General features: G+C 41.4%; 1 protein-coding gene across 1 annotated transcript in view; it reads right to left on the bottom strand.

The window, feature by feature from the left end:
- The window catches only part of antxr2a (ANTXR cell adhesion molecule 2a), a 54090-nt gene extending 31113 nt beyond the window's left edge, over positions 1-22977 (bottom strand). Inside the window, exons 1-12 of the mRNA XM_068760980.1 lie at positions 22681-22977; positions 19258-19329; positions 15938-16009; positions 15295-15376; positions 14900-15004; positions 14693-14761; positions 12667-12747; positions 9885-9945; positions 9459-9554; positions 8183-8252; positions 2051-2129; positions 1603-1698 (exon numbers count right to left, since the gene is read on the bottom strand). Of these exons, the coding sequence (XP_068617081.1) occupies positions 1603-1698; positions 2051-2129; positions 8183-8252; positions 9459-9554; positions 9885-9945; positions 12667-12747; positions 14693-14761; positions 14900-15004; positions 15295-15376; positions 15938-16009; positions 19258-19329; positions 22681-22853 (1056 nt within the window). The 5' untranslated portion in view covers positions 22854-22977. The remainder of the gene's footprint in view (positions 1-1602; positions 1699-2050; positions 2130-8182; positions 8253-9458; positions 9555-9884; positions 9946-12666; positions 12748-14692; positions 14762-14899; positions 15005-15294; positions 15377-15937; positions 16010-19257; positions 19330-22680) is intronic.
- Positions 22978-23406: the final 429 nt, after the last annotated feature.

The raw sequence follows: 23406 nt of genomic DNA, 5'->3' as shown, positions 1-23406 counted from the left end.
GTGTGGCCTCATCCTGATTTCTGAAACCTGGCAGACTGGGGGTTTAAATATTAACAAGCCACACATGGCCCATCTCTTCTGCCACGTCCCTCGATGGAAGGCAACAGCAGCTCCCTCCACCAAGACAAACACGTCCACGGCCAGACATGCTGCAGGGGGTTTACATTTTAATGCCTTTGTTGGTTTTCCAAAATATGCTTCCATCTCATCCTGGATGGGCTCCCTCCAGGTCCACAAAGCCAGGTGACGTCTATCATTTAACGGGTGGCGTGGATGAGAGGGAACAGAGGTGTGGCAGGGAAATGGGTTGACAGTGGCGGAGGGTACATTTGCCTTTATCAGATATCAGAAGAAAAGAACAGAGAAGAGGAAAAAGGCCAGGACTTTCCGTCTGTAGCCCCGAACAATAATCTGTTGTGGGTTTTTGTGGTTTAGTGGGTGAGAGAATATTTCTAAAGGGGGTGATGGCAGGAGGACTTAAGAATATTTTATTTGCTGAAATCCTGGTAAAAAAAAAAGAATAATAAAAGTTTAAATAATGGATCAAAGGGGAAAAAAATACCCTAAAATACAGTTAAGTTATTCAATTATATTGATCAAACAGCCTCAGGTTACATTTTGACAAATGGGAGCAGTAATATGTGGTAACAAGTGCTCCTTGTTAAGTTCTGATCAATAAAGAGCAGGTCTGTGTAAAACTGGATCTGTGTATGCAATAACAATAACCTGCCCACGTGGAGCTGAAACGAAGCACCGACTGACAGGATTAGTCAGAGAATTGTGTTCACAAAAACAATCTAAGTATGTTACAGCATGGGCCGATTCAACTGTGATTAAACAATGGAATCTCTGTGATTATTAATAATAACTGTCTTCCGGAGGTAAGCCCGATGTTAGTCCTGAGTAGACAGAGATTTTGTTAACTTTAACACAATCTGTCAATCCTATTCCTCGCCTGCTAATCTCTTTCTGTGTTTTTAATGTAGTTTTTTCACATGAAGAAGTGACATCATCCCCTCTCCTTATACAGAATCTACAGGATGTGGGCTCTTCACTCCCTCTTTGATGCATTTCTTGCTGTGCTGCTAGGCCATCCTGCATGAATGAGGTAAACTGGAGGTAACAGGGTTGAACAAATGCTTAACCCCACTTCTCTGGTAAGCAGCCGGGAAACAACTCTGCTGTATCTGAATGGACGTGGACACAGTTAAAACAGGGACTAACCTGCTGGTTAATGCTAGTTTACAGCTCCAGCTTCGGGCTTAAATATCACGTTTTACACTTCATACCGAATTTAAATTGGATTTTCTGCATTTGCAACAACAGGATATTTTGAGCTGTCAAAATAAGTTTATTGTTCGCACTGACGATTTTTGCATTTTATGGGATTATTATTTTTAATTGACATTTCAAGTCTTGTTATTGTCACCAGATCTAGATTTTGTAGTTTCGTTTTAGTAAGTCACCAATATCTGGTAATATTTGACTTTTCCCCAGTCCCTCCTGCAATTTTCCATTCAAATTCAGAATGAAAGAATTACCAGTGCATTCTGGATGCACAAAGCTAAATATGTTGGTTATGAGCAGCCCAGTAAGACTCACCACTTTGCAGCAGAGGGGCCAGAACCACCACATAAGGGCCAGGGCCAATAGGACCAGCAGCACCAGGAAGACGATGGCCACCACCAAACCATCCGACTGTACGGAAGGCAATCACAATTAATCAATGTATTATCTTCAAATACATTTTACGTGTACAACTATAAATAAAGAGAGAAAATAATGAGAACAGTTAAACATAGCTTGGTGATTCTAGAGAGCAAAGAAGATGTCTGGTGTTAAGCAGGTGGACAAATAGAAAAAAACATACAAATACAGCAAACATATATTTTAGTTTATGGGTGTAAGAATGGCCAATGAAGAAGTCACCTGTTATTATTATATAAATCTAAGTATGTAAAAAGGATTATTACTGAAACGGATGACCAGATCTGAGCATCATTCCAGATGTTTTCGTTTAGTTTCAAACTTGAAGGTTATTCACACTCACACATGTGGAGGCAGTGACGGTGAAGGCGCTGGAGATGAAGGACTTGCCGTTGTTTAGGCTGATGTGAACGTCCATCGTCCTGTGAAGAAGACATTGTGTAAGTGTCACAGTAATGAGTACTGTGTCCAGTACGGTAACAGTATGGGGTATCCAAACTGAACAACCTGGACACCGAGATTCACTCTGTGTTAATCCAGACTATTATTCTGAAATGATTTAGCGTTCTCCTATTATTGGTAATGATTATGTTGACAGGTCTGCTCCGAAGCGTGAAGTGTTTGGGTTACGCTTTATTTTCATGTATTTTTGATTTTATGTATTATTTACATTGTGCATCGTGGCCACATTTTTAAGTGATTAAATATGATGAGAAATAAATTAATTATGGCCAAAAAAAAGTGAAATGTGAATGTTGAAGTAAGAATGGCATGTGATTTACCTCTTTACATATCAATATCAGTGTTTTCATCAAAGTAATTATACATTAAAAAATATTATTTAGACAAAACATGTATCATGAGTTCCAGTAACAGAATAGAGTATACTGTATTACTGTTTAATATTTTTCACATAGATCCTGATAAAAAGGAGTCCACATGTAGCACGACTACACAGAGAAAAATTCCTAGTCTGTAAACCCTCATTGACAATGGCAATAAACACCTTCTGATTCTGATTCTGGTCTGCATTAAGCTAGACTTGTGATCTGCTACGAGTTATTTAGAAGAAAAGAAGAAAAATGCAAAGCCAAAGTGGACACAATTAAAGCCATAATGATGAACGGCACTGCAATTTCCATATGTCTAATACGCCCAATCCAATTACCACATTTTTAATGAGAATATGGAACAAGCGAAACGCTTGAAATCCTCTGTCCAAAACAAAAAAAAAGCGGCGAGCGAGAGAAAGAAGAGGGCCAGCTGTGAGTGTGTGGCAGCATCGAGGGGAGGCCTGCATGGAAACTGGGGCTGCAGAATAATAACAAGAGCGCTCTTTGCTTTGCTTTGGATCCCGCCTGAGGCAGAGCCCCGGGCCGCCAATTCTCCTGTGGTTCAGAACAGATGAGCAACCGGACCATGTGTCCATTACTATGCGGTGTATTCTAAATATTCTAAACTGACTCCTTTGTACCTTCCCTAATTTACCGATGCTAAATATAACAAACCAACTCATGGAACTTTAGAACCAGAAGCACTTTGACACTCAACTCAATAAGTCCTCCACTCATCATTTGATGTGTTTTTTCTATTCTATCTTGTCTTATTTGATATAAGATGTGGGCTTTTATATTTGTCATTTAATCTTTTACTGTGAAGTAAAGCTTAGCTGAAGACCCCCCCCCCCCCCCCCCCGACATCGCTGGACATCCTTAATGCACCACAACCCAACCATAGTCAGTGAGGCCTTGAGACGCCGATGCTGATTTAATGGGTTAATGTTGGGGAGGAAGACTCTGCTCTGACACAGAAGCATAGGACATTAGAGCGCTCGCCCTCATTTTTGTCCTTTGTGTTCAAGAATATTAACGAAAGAAAGACGGCATGGGTTAAATTTACCTTTAACATGGTCATCTCTGAGTGTTGAACAGAAACCCAGAAGCAAAACGGAAAGAAAACAAGAGGAAAGAGTCAAGTTGACGACGCCATCGTTTAACTTTTCCATGGTGAAAGCCAAGGAGTGACACTAAGGAGAGAAGCACAGCTGCTCGGTGGGCCAATGCTTATGTTTGATTGAATAGATGATGAGAGGGATGCTTGCCATGAGGCCGAGGAATGACACGGACAGAAGGCTTCTTCGTGATGCAGATCTCAGGCCCCACCACGTAAAAACTTTGTCCCCTGGCTCGCTGTAATCTGTCCTAAAGTAATCCTGCCCTGACGCTAAGCTTTGCTGATGTGATACAGCTGGAGTGGCTGACGACGGTGACGCTAATGGCTTTCAAACTTCTCTTAAACATGTGAAAATTGAGGAGGCTGAATAATTAAAAGCAGGAAATATGCGCCGCCTGTCACTTGGCGTCGTGGAGTTATCACTCTGTGTGAGTTTGTGTGGCAGGAGTTCTGACGAAGGGCAGGAAACTGGAACGATGGCGCCCCCCTCCCCCCAGCTTCACATCACGAAGCCTGGGGACCAGATGAGTTGCATTGAGTCTGATAAATAAAGATGTGATGATGTAATGGCAGTAATTACATTAAAGACATAGACAAGATGTGAAATTATTCTGAGTATTAGATTACCAGATTATATAGATATTCTAATTAAAATGTGAGAATAAACTGTTTATATTAAATACGTATTGTAGCATCAAGTAGGAGTGGATTTATTTCAAGTGGCCAAGCTGAAAATGCTATTCTGATTGGAGCCTGTATGTGTGATAAATGTCTCACAATATGTCGTATTAGGATATTTATAAAACCAACTACATTTTGTATTTTATCCACAGATTTTATCTTCAGTTTTTATACTGATCGTGTTGGATTTAAAGAATTTCTGTGACAATCAAGCAAATACAAGAAGAGTTTTGTAAATGTTATATTTCCGTTCAGTGCTCGTAGTTTCCAGCGCCGAAGGGAGAGAGAAAGTGTTCCAGCTCCAACTTCAATCATGCAGCCAAGTCCAGCGTCACCATGTGACAGGAAGTGAAGAGCATTATCTGACATGTCTGAACAGAGACGTGTCAAACAGCAGGACAGGTCTATCATAAACACATTCATGCCCCCCAATGGAGCAGATGGAGCAGGAGCCCTGGGATGGCCTGTTTGAATTATTGAGCATCATTAGCATTAGCTACTGTACTTGCTTTGTAAAGCAGGTGTCGGCTCTCAGTTATTTTCTTATTGTTGTCATCCATCATTATTGTGAAAACACCAGGTGAGGACATGCTGTGTCAAGAATGGAGCCACTTAACCCTAGATCGCTGACCCAGCGGGGTGTCTTGGGTTTCCTAAAGGGGATAAGCAGCAGGGGGGGGGGGGCTTCACAGATGCCAGCATTTCAAGCCTGATGTCGCAGCTGTCATCGCAGATGATGCCGTCAATGTGAGCGCTCCCACACAGTTTGATGAGCAACTGAGGACACTGTGATTCCTGTACATCAAGGCTAGATGTAGAGCTGCGTGCCCCAAGTTCCCGGTGGGACAGGAAGCTGCAGCTGAGCACCTCAACTGGGATGAGTACCGGATCTGGAATATGTTCCCTGGCAATCAAAGATGCTCTTGTCAAGAAGCAGGCCTCAAGTGTAACAAAACAAGGTTGAAAAAGGGGAAACAGGGAGGAAAGTAAAGTCTTCTCCAGCCCAGTAGAGTCATGTTAAGGGAGCGCCTTGTGCTTCGGGAGTTGTGATGGAGCAGAAGTAGACAGATGGAGAGAGACGGAAGTTTCTGGGCTCCGTTGTTCCACGCAGGTGGTCCTGGGTGCCGGGATTGTCAGTGCATGGTGAATTATTTAAATAGAACGCGTGGAAAAGGGAATGGCTGCATCTGTCGCACATCCTTTTAAAGCCCCTCCAGCAGATGTGTTTACTCTCCACCCGTAGCAGCTAACTACTTATTGGGTCACTATCGGAAGCCAAGAGTTAATTAAGCAGCCCTTTTGCAAATGGTGAACGCGCAGTATCAGCATCAGCGCCGGACCTGTCAGGTCACAGCAGGAGATGTAGGTCTGTGTTTTACAGATGCACTCACTCAGTTCATTGTTTTATTACATCCTTGGTGAGTATGTTGAAGGGCATCAGGTTCCTGAATGATTTTTATTCTAAAAGCAAATTATGGAGAAAAGGGTGAATTTCTATAGCAACTGCTACTGGAAGACGAGTTGTGTCTCACCGATGAGACAAAAATCCATCGCAAAGTTCACTGCAAAAAGGATATGACCAGGAGTGGGAATGAAAAGGCAGAAGGAAGAACTGTTTAAAATAAAATTATAGGAATCAGTTTTTTCTTTTTTTTTTCATCTATCATGATTTGCAGCTTTCCTGAGGTGAATATAAAATGAATGAATAAAATCTGTTGTATTTGGATTAACTTGATGGAGTATTTATTTGATCCACTGAGCTTTTTGGCTTCATTAGAGTGATTTCTGCTGTCAGACTGATGATACACAAAAAAATATTATTTTTCACAAAACGTTTTTCTCTCCGGGAACATTTCTACGCCGTATAAAGTGTGTATTGACAAATTCATAAAACATGAGTCTAAAAATAAAAGTCCTTGCTATTTTTGGCCGAGTTTCCCATTTATACATCAAATGTCTTTATCGAACGCTTGTATTATAAAAAAATTAAAAAACTGGAAGATGTACTAATTTCAGTATTGATCACAGGCTGTCTATATCATGTACTATGCATTTTTTTTGTTTTGTTTAAGAGTGTATAATATGTAGTAAATAAATGGATCTATACATCTTTCTCCAAGCCATTAATTTGTGCCTTAAAAGCTAGAATTTAGAACATGAGTGCACGTCTACCTTCATGTCCTCTGGAACTCACATTCCTTTGTCAGCCCTGCCATCTGACAGAAAAACAAGGCGTCCTGAGCAGTATGGGCATTAACATGAGGGGATTATCTGAGGTGAGCTTCAAGTTGATTGGGAGTAGTTACGGCATCACCGTCATTATTATGATACATAATCTGTTTTAAAGCTAAAAGACCTTCAGGAGCCAGCGGCACTCGTAATCATACATTTTTGATTGGATTGCAGTCATGGAGGACATTAAAATCTGTTGTTGCATCGAGAATGCCTTAGCGATCATCTGTTATGGTTTGGGATTACGAGAGATGACGTTAAAATCAAACAATAGCTACGCAGCCCGGAATAAATCCATATTTACACTGTTTTCACTTAAATCTTTGGGTTGTATGTATGGGCTGTTTTTTCTGACAGATTCCGTCTACAGTGTTTACCGCGTTTTTAAGCTACGATCAAGCCTTCATCCCTGCATCGACTGTTTTAACATACAGCTGATTTAAAGCTTAAAGATTTGTTTATATGCACAAAATCCAAGCAGGAATGGAAAGCATGAAGAATATGCATGTAAGAACAAGAAGTACTAAGAGGGCTGAATCACAGTGAATACAAGAGATCTGGGAAAGGCAAAACTCTAAAACACAGCATAAAGTAGAGCAGCATGAAAATAGACTGCTGATGTTGAAATTATGATAAGGAGGAAGCAGCTGTGTGTGTGTGTGTGTGGGGGTGTGGGTGTGTGTGTGTGGGTGGGTGTGTTTGTGTGTGTGTGTGTGCTGGCTTAAACAGGACATGACTCAATCAGTATATTTCTCCTTTTCTTGTCATCACTTTGGCAACGAAGGGTTTCACCAGAAAAAATATTTGCTCTATGTAGCTGCTCCATTTATAGATAACAGACTGATAGGAGAGTTCACAAAGAGACAGGCCTGTTATTAAAACATTTCACGTGTCCTGCCGTCCACATGCAGATCAAACCTTTTGTCATATATATCTGTCATTTTTGGAAAAGTTTGAGATCACTGCTTTATTTAGATTTTTTTTTTCTATTTGCAGCACAGCACTTTTTTTTAATGTGTCAAACTTTCTTTAAAAAATAAATTGTTAATTATACAGTAAAATATATGTGTAGTAAAATAGGGGGGGGGAAATGAAATATAGATTTATTTTTCTTGAACTTTTTTTGTCTTGACACTTTATTTCTACTGTATGAGTGATTAAATGATAAGAAAAAAACTGCCATACTTTCACTACTGCTGTATCTTGGCAGAAAACATGGAGATGACAAGAATAGGCCTACACACAGTGGGAGTTATAATTCTAAAAACACTACTTGTTCAGCATTTTATTGCGTCAGTTGATCACTTTTGTATAAATATGTTGAAGTCGTCTTTACTTTGGCCTCGACCTGCCGATTATTTCCACATCATGCCAAACGTAACAAAAACAAGTAAATATAGTATGAACAAAATTCTGCAATAGGTTGCTCTGTTTAAATAGAGATTTGGTGACAGCCAGACATGCTGACATTAAACAGTAAACTCCATAACTGAACTCATCTGCTGGCTGCTGGTGCATTAAGATAGAATAGAGCCAGACTCGGCAGCATATGCGGCTCTAACAGGCCTCGCCAGCACTCCCATAAACAGAAACCCCTCAGTCCACTTACTGTCCGACTTCATAGAGCTTTGGTGCAGGACACAGCAAGTAATCATTTCGCACAACACTCGGCTTATTATCTGTGAGAAACAGAAAGAAGACAAAACAGTGTTAAATAAGATTATTGAATCAATTTAAGTTGAATGAGTTCAGTCAGAATTTATTTTTCCAGATAAAGCTGGAATAATGAAACCTGGAAAAATGGAAAAACAATATTTTGGCAGCAGCAAGAGAAAACCAAAATTGGATTATTGTGTGCATGTGTGGGTGTGGGTGTGCGAGAGAGAGAGAGAGAGAGAGTTTGACAGAGGCCTGAACCATCTCCAACCATGGCCCTTGTTTGGATTATTGATTTTTGTTTTTTGCTCATCAGCTCAGGGCTCCTAATGGTTGATGATTGGGAAGACTGTAGCATCTGTTCCACATATGTGGTGTGTGTTTCATAGCTGCCATGACGCCTGTCCATAATTATAAGGTGCCCTACTGTTAAAAAGGTCTGGGCAGAACACATGCAAAAGCCAATGAGGGAATAAATAGCCCCAAGTGGGCGAATGTGAGACAGCCTAAACTGAGAAAGGACTAACAGGAAGACATCTGCTAATGGCCACTTCCTGGTTCTGATGAAGTTCTTTTTGAAATAAAAAAAATAAAATAAAAAAATATGCTTGCGCTTTAGTCAAGTTGAAATGTTGAAAATCAAAAATAACTTGTCATAGAGGGAAGTGTTTTCATTGGCAGTCATTGAAAGATCCCCTGGCCAAACGAGAGCTTGAAACGATTGGCTTTCGGTGCCAAATCGCGTTTGCTTCCTGAAAAAGGATTTCTCAGCAGAACAGACTGCAAGCTCAAAATAAGAAGCACAGCAACCTGCAGACCCTCCTCTCTCCTGCTGAGCTCCAGCCACATAGACAGAGAGCTGCTCTGAGGTAACACACGGGGGCCGCATTTTCATTTGACCATTAATATTATATCATATTAATCAAACAACAATAGTGCTAAGTTTGAAAGCCGCATCACATGTAGATAACGTCAGCAGCAGAGTAAATCATCAGGTAACAATGGATGCCTGCTGGATATACAATTTATGAGATAAAGTTCTACACATGCACCGGGGGGTTTCCTTGGATGTGCCTGGAAATGCTCCAAAGTGAAGCTCTTTGGATTCATCCAGAGCTGCAGTTTGAGCCAAAGGAGCCTGATCTCAGTCATTTAAATTCTGTAAATGTGACAAACTGAATGCGAGGTGTCCTTTAGCTACCGCTAGTTTAGACCGCCTCTATACTTACTGAATGTCTGCTGATCCACGATGAAGCTGCAGACGACGCCTTCACTGTTGCGGCCGCCTGTGAAGCCGTTTCCTCTGAGGACGATGTCAAAGGACTCTGTGGAAAGTAAACAAATGGGAGATAAGAACATGCACGGAGTTTCTGCCTGTATTTATCTGCAGCTTCTCCAGACTGACAGGAACTCTGCACAGACACACCGAACCAGCGATGAAGGGTTAAAAGCCAAAAATGGTTCAAAACCAACCAAAGGAAAAAATGAGGTGGAGAGTTTAAGCGCTGGATTTCAAAGGCCGACATTGATCTACTTCTTGTCTACAGCACCACTGAACGGAACCGAGACGCCTCTGACTGATGCCATTAGTTCCGTAAACAAGCAGAGCGAGTGAATGTGTGCAGCGCTCCGGCGGCTGCAGGAGGATCGCTCACCGTTCACGCAGACGCTGGAGGGCTCCACACTTAGGATCTCCGTGCACGACCGCTTCAATATCTGGAGGATGAGAGAGAGAGGAAACACTTAATGGGTACATTATCACTTGAAGGCCAAGAATAAATACATCAACTGTGGGCCTTTATCGGCTTTGTCAACTCTAGGAAACGGATTAGGGTGCAACACCTGAGAAGCGTCTCACAACGGATCGGGGGGGCACGGCGGCTAAAGGAGAGCACAGAATATCCGAGGCGAGGAGAAATGGCAGCTGTGTTAGCTTTTATGGGGAAATTATGCAAGACTATTACATTTTTCAGTTCTATTAAAAAACCACCGGGATCCTGCATTATCATATAAAGAGGGCCTGCGTGAGCCCACTGTCATGGAGTAAATCAACAAAGGACAAACTATGCAAATCCCAGAACACAGTCGGTAAAAAGGAGCATATTAATGGCGATACAGGACACTGGAACCCTTCATTTGATGTTGGGTGAAACTTCAACCCGAGGAGTGGAAGAGAGAAGTGTTTATGGCAGTCTTATTAAAGGTGATGGTTCGATACGGCGTCATTGAACGGGGAGAGGGTTGTAAATGACAGCTGGCCTGAAAAGGATCTGCTCCTGTTCCTCTGGGCCACAATTCGCCCCATTTAATTACTTCCTTGGCAGTGAGCAGTGGGGAAAAAAAGGTCAAAAAATCAAATAAAACAAAAGTGATTGCTTCAGACGACGGAGCGACCTGGTGAATGCCGTCACCGAAAATGTGACCGCGCCGACGTGCCATTTGAAAAGGTAGCCCTTCCTCTTTAAATGCATCTAAATATATTACCCTACAGTGGCGCAAGGACAAATTAAGCAACTTGTTGGGTCACAGAGTTCGAAAATCAGCAGTCAAAGTCCCCGGTGATTTTGGAAATATCATATAACCTTTGAGAGACAAACACTGAAGGAGCTTTACATTTCTCTGGTATCTTGTGACAAACATTTACAGGCTGCAGAGGGAATAGGAGGCAGTCATCCAAGAGGTGGGGTTTCAGAAAAGATGAGGCTGGCTTAGTCATTTTGTGGAAGTAAATTAAGTCAAGTGAGGACGTTTCTGTCTGTCAACAGAAACATCTCCTGAGATAGCATATAGAGAGAATACTGGATTAGGTGCAATGGCAAAGAGGAAATTCATTTTAATTATGTGGTGGTAGTTTTTCCACAAGGCCCAGTGTATTTATTTTTTAAAATAAAAATAAAAAAAACATGGTGTCACAGGGTGTAAGACACAACTCCCTCTGGTTGTCTTGGCGAGTTTTGTCCTACTGGTCGACAAGGCAGCGAGGGAGGATCCTGCAGCAAAGAAAGGCTGCACAGATGAGCTCAAATCCTCAAAACCCTGCAGCGCAGCGCGGAGGCCAACAAACCGAAGAATCCAGCATTACTAATCAGAGAGGAATGCACCACGTTTCATTTACATGCCTGAAGCGTCACGGTGCTCGGCCCTGCCACGGACTGCGTGGATGAACTTTTCAGTTGCAGTGTTGGACAGCTGTAAAGCGTCAAATAAACATACATGACTAATGGAGAGGAGGCGCTCACGGATGCTACTCTCTGGATAAAAGCTCTTTAATTAGTATAAACATATTTTTAATAAGTGATGAAATAAATAGCACTTTCTTTTTTCTGGCTGCAGTCTTGGTTACACATATTTCATAATGACCCACCAATTATTACACTAAATTTGAATAGTTTCATTATTTATTTAGTTAGTTTCAAAACCTGTACAAGGTGAGCCAGAATCCTTTAAGAGCCCCACCCCCTTCTCCAGAATTAAAATAATTGACATACATATGACGCATACATTTTTATAACCACAGTAATAGTCTATGTAGATTATTCCTGATGAGGAACATGGTGAGAGGCATTATAAAAATGGCTCCGCTTTTACTTTACAGCCATGTTGGAGAAAAACATTTGCTGTTCTTTGAATCACACAACAGAAACAAGACACACCCTTTGGCTTTTACGTCTGTGCAGCCGCACGTCTGAAAATCCCCCTAAATACCGTTGGCCTTGCTGAATCGGACGCAGCTGCAAGTCCGGCTCAGGTCAGCAAACCCCACGCTGCTCCACGCTCAGATTCATGTAACAAAAAAAATGTTGCCGCACTAACCTCCGCGTTGGCTGATGGCACGTCGGCTGGACGCCGCAGCAAATGGAAAGGATCACTAATTGGCTGTCAGTGATGTAAACCTTGCTGAAGGGGCTTTTTACTCTGACACCTATTGACTGATTGCAGAACTGACACAGTTCTTGAAAAAAAATAATAATAATATTAAAGTATTAATTGCACTGAAGCGCTGCTGCGGCACTCAGTTTAGTCTCTCAACACAATAAAACATTGTGAAGAGGATGTCAGATGGACAGGGACTTACTGCCAAACTGCTCCCATGTCTAATTTACTACGGAGCGCTTCAGGCATTTCCTTCCCCATCAACAACTGAGGACACAACAAGCAGTGTGTTTCTCTCTCTGAGGTAAGACGCTTTAATCTGTGACAAAAATCAATGACGCTGAAGCACAAAACATTTTTACCCGACCAAACCTGCGCCCTGTGACCGTCTCCATTTCTCTAAAGTAATAGCCAAGCGATTTAATTGTGTTCCAGTTGTGTGAATTAAATCAAACTATGATTGCTTATCTCAGACATCAACCGCAAAGCTGAGGCAAATCAAACTCCAGCAACACACACACACACACACACACGATCACACCAATACGAACTGGGTAAACTTACAGAATTGACGATGCCTTTGAGTGCGTGGAAGCCATCTTTGACAGGAAAAACTTGGTCTTTGGTGTCCGCAATATCAGCAAGCTGTTGGTATCACAAAGCAGTTTAGCAAACTAGAAGTGGCGCTTCAACGCTGCCGTCTTCTTTTCCGTTTTCCTCTTTATGCCTAAGCACCGTCTTTCCTTCCCTATCATGGGCAGGAGGAGACGTGGCAGATGGCACGACTGTGACAAACACTTCCATTGCAGCACAAACTGGGACTCAATAATGTCTTTGGATTTTTGACTTCATTATTGCAGGGCGGTGAGAACAACAGTTACCGGGAACAGGCCACAGTGGTTGACAATGAAGGCTTCAGATGTCGCCGACTTTAGACGGAGAGATCGTGATTTTGATGAAGTTGTACATGAAATGTATTGATTTGATCAATTGTGCCAAACAGCACATCAACTAAAGCCAGTCTCATTTAATGATGCAAGTCTGCAGTTTCGACATAAAACAGAATGCAGCACACAAGCAAGCCTTGAAATCACAACGCCGTTCAATACCCACGTGTGAATAGTACCCAACACTCAAACTACACTGTGAGAGTGTGTGTGTGTGTGTGTGTGATTTTTATCAAGAAATGCGTGGAGAATTGTTTGATTGAAGATATTTTACACCTTTAGCACCAGAACTCGCTCATTTGTCCTCTGGCCGATGGATAAAGTTTCAGAAACATCTTTTTTTAAAGGACAACATTATTTACGGAGCTTCCACAAAACACAACATTATCTGTTGTTGTTGTTGTTTGTTTTCCCCCAAAGGGCAATAAATAGTCTATATAACCTCAAAAGCAAACAAGACCATCAGAGAGACCTGATATTTATTTATTGTTAATATCTGGTCCCAGGATCGATTCCCCTCCCTCAACTAAGCCAGGCAAACATGTCAACAAAACGCTTCCATGGACACAGAGTCCATTTGACGATCCTTCTTGGTTGGAGATAAATGTAGCCTTGAAATGAACGATCGACTCTTACAGACTTAGTGGTATCTGAATTTTACTCAAATATTCCCACTTTTGTTCACAGAGGCGGCCAGAATAATCCCAAAAATGAAAGTTTCTTTCTGTTAAATGCGCTTAATTATTGCGGCTGATGTCCAGAAACACTTTCTGGTTGTTTGGGGCGAATCAACACATTATTAGTTTGAAACAAGCCAATGAAATGTCACGTTTTAATTAACCTGCAGTGCACAACTTCGATTTCCCCTTCTGGCAGTGACAGTCATTACAAAAACAAAGCTGGCATGCTGGAGGTTCCGTACTTTTATCTACTCCATCCCCCCCCTTCAGCTTTGGGAACAGTTCAGTGCGCTTCCGTGTAAAATTCATCACTACCAGTGTGTGAGTGCAGAAAGCCGCCACACACACGCCACGCTGAAAATGCTGGTGCATTGTGAAATACAGATTTATCTTGCAGTGAGGCTTCATCGGCGTGAACTCATTTGGCAAGCACTTAAATGTAACAGGCATTCTTTGATATGAAAATAGTCCAGCACTCCAGATTTCAGATTTAGTTTCATTTATTAATTACTTATAACTGTGTCATGAGGTGATTGTGAAGTACGTCTTCTACAGCATGCGAGATTAGCAACCGCTAATCATCAAGCGTCCAACAGCCAAGCAGTTAAAGCACTAATTACTTTCCAGCAAAGCTCGAAACATGACAGAGGAACCCAAGAACGTAGAAAGAACTCTAGTGTTGTGATGGAAGCGCCAAATTTCATCGCGCAGAAAGATCAACTGTGGCGTCCTGCACTTTGAACATGAAGTGCATGAACACTTCAACCAGTCTGCACCCAGTTAACTGCGTGTTGCAGATGAGATGTTTGATTATAATACCCCTTAAAGATGGGGATTAGCCATACAGGTAAAAGCTCATTACACATGTTTAACGTCCTTGAGAGGATTCCGACGCAGCACCTCCTTTGTATAAAATGTAATCGTTCAGCACATATTCCGTATTCAGTGAAGCAAAGCTCTTACCTGCTGCTCGTCAAAGTCCTTAATACCCACACAGTAAACACGAGCGCCGTATTTCCTCGCCTCATCAGCCTGCAGAGCAAACAAGAGCAGTAGATGATGCACAGCATGCGGAGCGAACAGAAGGACCTGACTTCACGCAGGATGTCAAAATGTGTAAATTAATTAAGCATTCCACATCCTGAAAAGCGTCGACAACGTGACTCGGACCTGTTTCACTGTCAGCTCGTGAATGTAAACGGCGAGCTTCCCGTCCGTCAGGGCCAGAATGATGCTGGAGGACTTGGTCGTCTGTGCACGAATCTGAGCCGAGGCCTTGAGGTGAAAGATGAATGAGAAACGGTTTATTAGATTTAAAGATAGCGTGAACGTGTTTAACCATTTATAGCCAAACGTGTCATATTTGATACACTTGGCTTTTCTGGATTTTGAGACTTCTACTGATGGATACATTTTGTTTTTTGACAAATTTATCAGAAAGTTCCATTAAGACTTTTTTTTCCAAAAATTTAAATTTTCTGACGACGATTAATTGATGGTTTGGTCTTTAAATGGTTAAAATGCCTCTGACCTGTACATGGATTGATGTGAGCAGGCACACTGACCTCTTTTATTCCCTCATGCATGTACGTTTCTCCTGCTGGTTTCACGTCACGCAGCCGCTGCAGCCCTTCTTCTATCTCGTATCTTAAAACAAACAAACAGTGTTAGCAAACTATTAAATGGAATCCACCCTTTTATCAGAACAGCCTGCATGTTCTACTGTAACACGAACATGCTGCTTTTCTTTTTTTTTTTGAGATTAAATATATTTGCACAATTTCTGTAAATTATCTGTAAGACTTTTTCTTCTGTGTTCAAATGTGAATAATCAGTTATTTTTATATGGGTCTATTTCATGGAACAGAAACAAAAGAAAAACGTTTTGTTACACATATTTGTTTTCATTTGGCAATATCATTATATAAATATACATTCACTAAATACCTGTATATTACAATTTTCTTGAAAATCAGAAAGATTTTTAAAGCAACAAGACAGGAATATATATTTGTGTTTAATCTAATAATCCAAATGACAAATTGAGACACATCATCCTCAATAATCCAAAAATCATAAAACTCCATTATGGCATGACACGTTTTAAAAAAAGGAGTTACAATGGTTTATAGCATCTCATAATTGTTGTTGGTATGGCATAAAACAAAATGCCACCACTGAACAACTATTGTTGGAGGGGTTAAATACCTGTCTCCGGTCAGAGGCAGAAGGACTGTGGCTTTGCCCGAGAAAACGATGAACGAGACTCTCATGCTGGGGCTGAAGATGGAACACAAACATAAGAAATACGTAAGTAAATAACTATTATTAAAACAGGAAATATACATCCCATATAGTTCCTGTTTGCTCCCCCTTCCACTTCCGTCCAATCCCCTTTATCGACAAGCTTCACACAACACAACATGTCAAATCCTGAGCTGGCTATAAATAACACGCATAAATAATTAACATACTGCCCTCTATTAATGTCAACTAATATTAGTGTAGGGCGTGAAACGGCTTCTGTGGGGCTGAAGGAAGTGATTAATCAATTCACAGACAGGAAGCATGTTCTGGTGATGAGTCACACACAAATACAAACACACACACACACACATCCTGTTAAACAAATATATACTTTGTATCTGTGACTTTACAAGGGTGTGAAGTGACTCTGAACACTGACTGTGGCATCAGAGCGTCTCCTCTGCACAGCCTGTACTGTTTACATTCAGCGTCCTGCTGTCATGCTACAGCAAACCGGCTAAACATGCTAAATGCCAACAGCTGCTTTATTAGGAAGTTATTTGTCAGATTAAATCAACACGAAGATGAAGAAAATGTAAAGTTGTACCTTAAAATGTGATCACAACTAATACAATTTAGAAATGTAACACAAAGAGCAAAAAAAAAGATATTAAGAAAAGAAAAACAGGAAGAAGTAAATGTAAATGAAAGATATGATACAAATAAAAATAATGAAGCCAAAATAAGGATGAAAATATTCATATACATGAAAGATAATATCTAGTTAAATTATAAACTTATTGTGTTTTACCTTTCTTATAAAAAAAATCTGTTTTTTGTGTTTCATAATTGTATGACCCCAATTACGAAAGCTAATGACAAAATACCACAAAGGAAAAATACTCCAACAAAAGTAAAAGTAAGAAAAAGTCAATGTAGAAATGTTGAAAACGGAAACAGAATGGAAAATGTTTTTTCCTCGACATGATAATCGTAACGATTTTCTTTTTAGTTTGTGTATTAATGGGATTTTTAACAAGTTTTAAGATGTTGCACAATATATTTCACAAAAAAATACAAAGATTAAAACAGTAGATAACATAATCAGGATTTAAAACAACACTGAACAAGCATTCAGCGCAAGACAACTTTCAAAATGTTGAGTTATTTGATTATTTTGAGAAAAAAATAATGAACCTTTCATTCGTTCATCTTCTGAACCGCTGTGTCCGTTACCGGGTCGCAGGTCGTGCTGGAGCCTATCCCAGCAGTCAACGGGTGAGAGGCGGGGTACACCCTGGACAAGCCGCCAGTTCATCGCAGGGCCACACAAAGACAATCACACACACACTCACACCTATGGACAATTCAGCGTAATTTGCATGTTTTTGGTGGTGGGAGGAAGCCGGAGAATCCGCAGAGAACCCACACAGACACGGGGTGAACATGCAAACTCCTCACAGAAAGGCCACAACTCATATTTTAACCTGTGTCTTTCTTGTTGTGAGGTAACAGCGCTAACCACTGCGCCACCGTGCTGCCCAGTTTTTACGTATTTATTTCATGAATCAAGAATCTGAGATTGTATAACATAGAATAGTGGGATTAAGTTAGTAAATTAGATGTGACCTGATAGAACCAATTCAGCCATGGGTGAATACACAGTAAATACTTCATTTCTATAAAAGGTGTAAAACTGAAACAACAAACAACAAAACTCACATCTGCACAAGTGTAAACAGTAAATGTGTTTTCATCTCCTGCAGCTCAAGAGCTTTGTGCATGTGCACGCTCTAACACCAAGCATTCATGCACAGGTGGACTTTACGGATTTTAAATTGAAAATCAAAGAACGACACTGGAATCGCAGAGGATCCGAGCCTCGAGCTGGGAAGCTGGCGACTCCGACCTTCAGGAAATACTGAGCCACTCAACGATGTACAGCACTGAAGTCCTACCGCTGATTGAAGGAACTCAGCTACCCCCCTTGCCCTGCTACAATCGCCAAGCACATGGGCGCCATCCCACACACTGAGATTTAAACTTCAGATAATTAAGCACACAACTGTTTGAGTCGCAGATCTGAAGCCTTTGGAGCATAAGGAGAGGTGCTGATATTTCTCACCCACATGACACATGCCCCAGTCGCGATCCTCCCCCGCAAACATAGCACAATCTTTAAGCCACACGGACAGATTTGGCAGGGACCGGTAGCAGTCGTGTACGTCCACATCCTGTCTGCAAGTTTCAGAGTCATATGTGGGCCCACACGAACCATGTTTAAGTCACAGAGGATAGACCGTGGGAGGTGGCTTCACATCGAACTTAAGGATCTCAGTGGAGACTTGCCTGCATGTGTTGCCGCTCTGTTTCTAAGACAGACTACGGACAAAGCGGCACCGATGCCAAGGACATTTCAGAGGGTGTTGGTGGTGGATTTTCTTTTTTTTTTGTTCCGTAGAGGGATTGGGTGGGGAGTTGATGAAGTAGTCCAGTTCGCTCCACATGGCGTAACAGAAGAGCTCTTGGTGAGTGAGCATTGTTTAGCAGATTGTGCTCGTAGCCTTCCAGTGTTCTTTTGCTTCACTTGTACATTGTCTGCCTGTCGGCCGTTCTGTGGCGGAAGCAGGGGATAAGTGTGGAGCCGGACCCCCCGGTGCAAATGGCCATTCTCACAGCCCAGAAGACTGCTCCTCTCCGCCACCCACTCCCACCTGGTGCCTTTGCTATTTTCCTTCAAGCAACCACTTCGTTCTGGCTGGGTCGCTACCGTCTGTACTGTGCTGGCAGGCACAGTTTGACTCAAACGTTATGCAAGCTGAGCGTTTCAATCCTGTTTCTCTGCTTTCATCTTTCTAATGAATTATGTGTAAAAAAAAAAAAGATGGACACCGTTGATTTTGAAATTTCAAGAGGTTGTTTAAGAGGTGGGAAATGCTTGGAATGTTTGCCACAAGCTGAAGTTAGCATAGTGTGAGCTGTTATTATAATTGTTTGTCTACCAAAAGAGGCATTATAAAGTTAAATGTGAAATAAAGGGTCCTGAAGTCCAGATATAATTTCGAAGAAATGCTAAATGCCTCATGTGGGAGAACATTCCTCTTAAAATGACTGTTTATGTAGCCGATTATATGTAAATGTATCAGAATTTGTACAGGTCTAAATTTAGGGAGATTCATTTCACTTCATGTTATTGTCATTTTGAAAGGCGAGAGAAACCCTGAGGCCGTTCCAAAAAAAAAAACAATGTTTGATAGTAACTATAGCAACTTTGCACTCACCTCACAAATCTGTCAGTAAGGTTCCTCACAAACGAGTAAATCTCAAACCAGTCAGCCGAGACGCTTCCAGACCTGAAACGAGAAAATACATTCACTTTACAGCTCATCAGCGGCAGCAGGCTCTGCCCTGGCAAGAAAAAAGTACTGTAACAGTATTTGAGCTTTGTACTACAACCACAGTTGGACATTAACACCAGTCAGTTGGATGGCTGCGCTGATAATAAATCTGTATTGTGTAGCAGAGCGGCTGTGAAAAAACCTTAAATGTTAAAGGGAACTTATTTATTTAAACCTAGTTTGTTGGTATGTTAAATTTTTTCAAACAAAATATGAGTAGAAAAATCTCAGTAATGATCCTGCTCTGATGATCCGGAACTCGTCAGGTAGAGGTAACTAAGTAGAGTATTTCTAGTTAAATAGTTCATTCCTTTGTGCATTATCTGACTTTTAATGTTGAAAACAAAGCAGAAATGTCTTGCTGTAACCAAGGGCAACTCAATAGTACGTCGGTGGGTGTCGACCTGCAGCCTTTGGTCCGTGCCGCCTCTCGGTAAGTCAACCCGACCACCACGAACACAAGCGAGTAAAATGTGCCCTTGCAGTAACGACGAAGAGGTAATTAAACCAATAATTACTATTCAATGTACTGCGTGTGTGGAGAGCATAAAACAGAAGACGTTGACCATTAGGAAGCTCATCTTTCATGCCGCCTCTCTCTCCGCTGCTGCCCACAGACAAGGTCACACAGCAGAGCGGAGACACCGCTGCAAGGCCAAAGGCAGGTTCCACTGCTCCTTGACAATACTGGGGCATCAGTGGGTAACTAGCAGGGGTTAGCAGCAGTTTGATTTGGTAGAGTAGTCGAAGCGTGTTGCTCCATTACACATCTGTGTAATCTGTGTAACGGTGATCGGCACAGGCCTGCTAAGCGTTCCAACTATCCGTGATTTGCATCCCTCTAGCACCTCTCTCGGTTCAGAGGTCATTATTATTAACCTTTTTTGGGCAAAGCAAAATGACCTCTGATGTGATGAACCCTATAAACTCAACTCAGATTTTAAATGACAGTGTCACAAATGTGCATTAATATTTTACCTTTATTTAACAACTCAAAATAGCGAGTCTACGATTTAGTTACTTTTCAATTAAGTTTAAAATAATTTTTTGTCTTAATTTTTTGATCATTATAATTAGGCCCGAGCGCCTATCCTAGGCGTAATAAATGTACTTCTTTTTGAAAGAAAAGCACTGTTTTTTTCAATGCTAACTTTAAACTAATCAGAAATACACTCTACACATTGCTAATGTGGTAAATGACTACTTTAGCTGCAGGTGTCTGGTTATTGGTGTATCGAGGCCCATTTGCAGCAACCATCACTCCAGTGTTCTGATGGTACAATGTGTTTGCTCATTGCATCAGAAGGCTAATGGATGATTAGAAAACCCTTGTGCAAGATGTTAGCACAGCTGAAAACAGTTTAGCTGATTAGAGAAGCTATGAAACTGACCCAGCTTCCTTTGTCTGGCTGAACCAAAACTTTTGAACGTTAAATATCTGTCCATGCCATTACGTTAGTATTCTTACAAGCTGTTGTCTTATTTTACTGAAAAATGCCATGTGCGCTATCCGATCTGTGGAGACATTCCAATCTGGAATATTTCCAGAATTCCCTCGCTTAATTCACCATGGAAATTTACTCGAAACTTACTGGAAATTTACCAAATATTTTCCGCCCCTGTACAACCCTACATACAGATGATGAAACTTTTGTTTAACGTTTTAGTAGCACTATTTGGGATTGTAGCTGTTCTGTGAACTGACTCGGGTCGTACAGGTCAGCAAACAGCTGTGAACAAGCGCGATCAGGAGTTCTTGATCAGACCATTTTCCCTGAATAATAACATTAAAATAATATTGCCGGAAGAAACAATACCTCAATACTAATTTATATGCATTTAAAATTACACAATGTCACATTTATGACTCAAAAACATTATCAAGCAGACCCCAACTTCAACTGCAGAGCCTTTTACTTGTCATATCTCAAATACTTAATCTACATAATCGGTCAACCTTGCTTCAATATTCTCCGTCATCATCCTGTAACACTGTAATTAAGATAAAGCTTTGGAAATAGGTCAGGGGAGCAGCGTTTCAACCGAGGAGCCCTGAGTAGAGGCACGTTTACAAGAGGGGGGCAGATGGGATTGAAAACAGCTTCTATAAACATTTTCGCTGCAAAGTTCTGCTAAACAGAAACCAACTGAGCAATATCTCTGTTTAATGTCTGAGGCACGTCTATAAAAAAAAAAAAAAAAACACCAACAGTGCGAAATTGTTCCCCCTTTCTGTCCAGAACGGGGATTTTTACAAAGATGATTACGGCAAGGACTTTGTGAGGATGTCATTTATTGCACTTTTTTAGTGTTGTGAAGGAAGAATATGTGACAAAAAGCCATTCTTCCTTTGTTACACTCAATCCCTGAAACATGAAGGATGTGTCATGGTAGGGAAACAATACATGCACAAAGCACATGACAGCATGTGATAAAACTTCTGTGGATGAAAAAAATAGGAAAGTGTTAGAAAAAGGGTAAAAAGTTTCATGACTAAACTTTGTCAGAGCAGACGCTTCCTCCAATCCAAACACTGGGATTCACAGGACTCCAGCCAATCAGGGACAGGCCTCAGTCATCAATCAGGTTATCCAAACCCTAACCAGATCCGCTCCAGTTTACCCGTAACACACTGATCATGCACACCTTTGTTGTGTCCATAGACTAAAGACATTTGTCATTGCTGCTGTCTTATAATTCTAGAAGCGTGCCGCAGCGTTGCCAAAAATAAACTTTATCTGGTTTTTCAAACGTTGAGTGCAGGACAAACCGAGCCGGAAGCCTTTGTGAACCCAAAAAGTGTACAAACGGAAGTTGGTGATGATTTGTCACTGCTGGTACACAATTATAAATGTTTTAAATGTTTGTGTGGAGAACAATGTTTATTTTACCTCTTCTTGTTACATGACACAGTTTTGCACCGCCTCCATCATCACCCAGTTTTCAAAGATTTATCAGCCACCACCACCACCACCAAGATGCTGCTGCTCAGGATAGACGCCCTTTGAACTCATTCTACATGAGGAGTCGATGCGCCAAAGTCTTCTAACTTTCTAATATATCATTTGATCTAACAAACAATTGTATTTACCTCGACTACTAGTCTCTTGTGACTGAAATACCGCCTAACTCCTTCACCTTGGAAACATGTGTTAATCATCAATTTATGACTGATCACACTAAAATGTGATTTTCCAAAATAACCTGGACACATTTGTAATCGTGCCCTAAACCAGGTCCTAGAATCGATGTCCCCCTCTGTCTGTCCCAGAGGCCGGCCTGAAACCAAACGTTCTCTTGACTCACTTGTCCAGAACGAAGTAGAGGTCGTAGGCTCCGTGACAGGACGGTTCCTCTGCCCAGCACGCCGACGCGAACCAGCCCAGGACGATCACAGCAACCGCCGCGGAAGTCCAGCCTCTCCTCCGCCGAACGCGCCCGTCCTCTGCGGTGGAACGCCGTGGCAGCTTTTCTAACATTTTTTTTGGCCTCAGTCGAATCTCGTCCTTGAAAACGATCAGTAGTGCAGAAGTTGCTGTTCACAATGTGCGCATCGATCATCGATCAGTGTCAAGTTGCTCCAAAACAGCAAAGTTAACCGATTGACGAAGGAAGTCACCGTGTCGACGTCATCACCTGTTTCCTCATCTCCCTGAGTCACATCCTCAATAACTGACTTCTGGACTCGCGTCCGGTCCCGTCCAGAAGTTACTAAACCACCGCTAGACGCAAACTTCACAGCACGGGTCTCCACTCCCACGGAAACCTTATGCTGCTTTCAGGACCCCTCTAAAAGCTCGTACTTTTGAACGCTCGCAGACGTGTAAACATGACAATAGTTACGTGACATCGTTCTGTTAATGCTTGGTCTGCATGTGTTGCGCTGTTACGTTGTAATAAAGTAACTGAGTGCTGCTGCTTTTGATAGTAGAATGAGGATAAATGTTTTCACGAAAAATGCATAGATTTATAATAATAATATTATTATTATTATAAGGAACTTTTTTTTACTGAATCAGCATCATATGCATG

Source organism: Brachionichthys hirsutus, chromosome 4, assembly GCF_040956055.1.
Source record: "Brachionichthys hirsutus isolate HB-005 chromosome 4, CSIRO-AGI_Bhir_v1, whole genome shotgun sequence".
Taxonomy (NCBI): Eukaryota; Metazoa; Chordata; class Actinopteri; order Lophiiformes; family Brachionichthyidae; genus Brachionichthys; species Brachionichthys hirsutus.
This window is presented reverse-complemented; position numbering and strand designations above follow the sequence as displayed.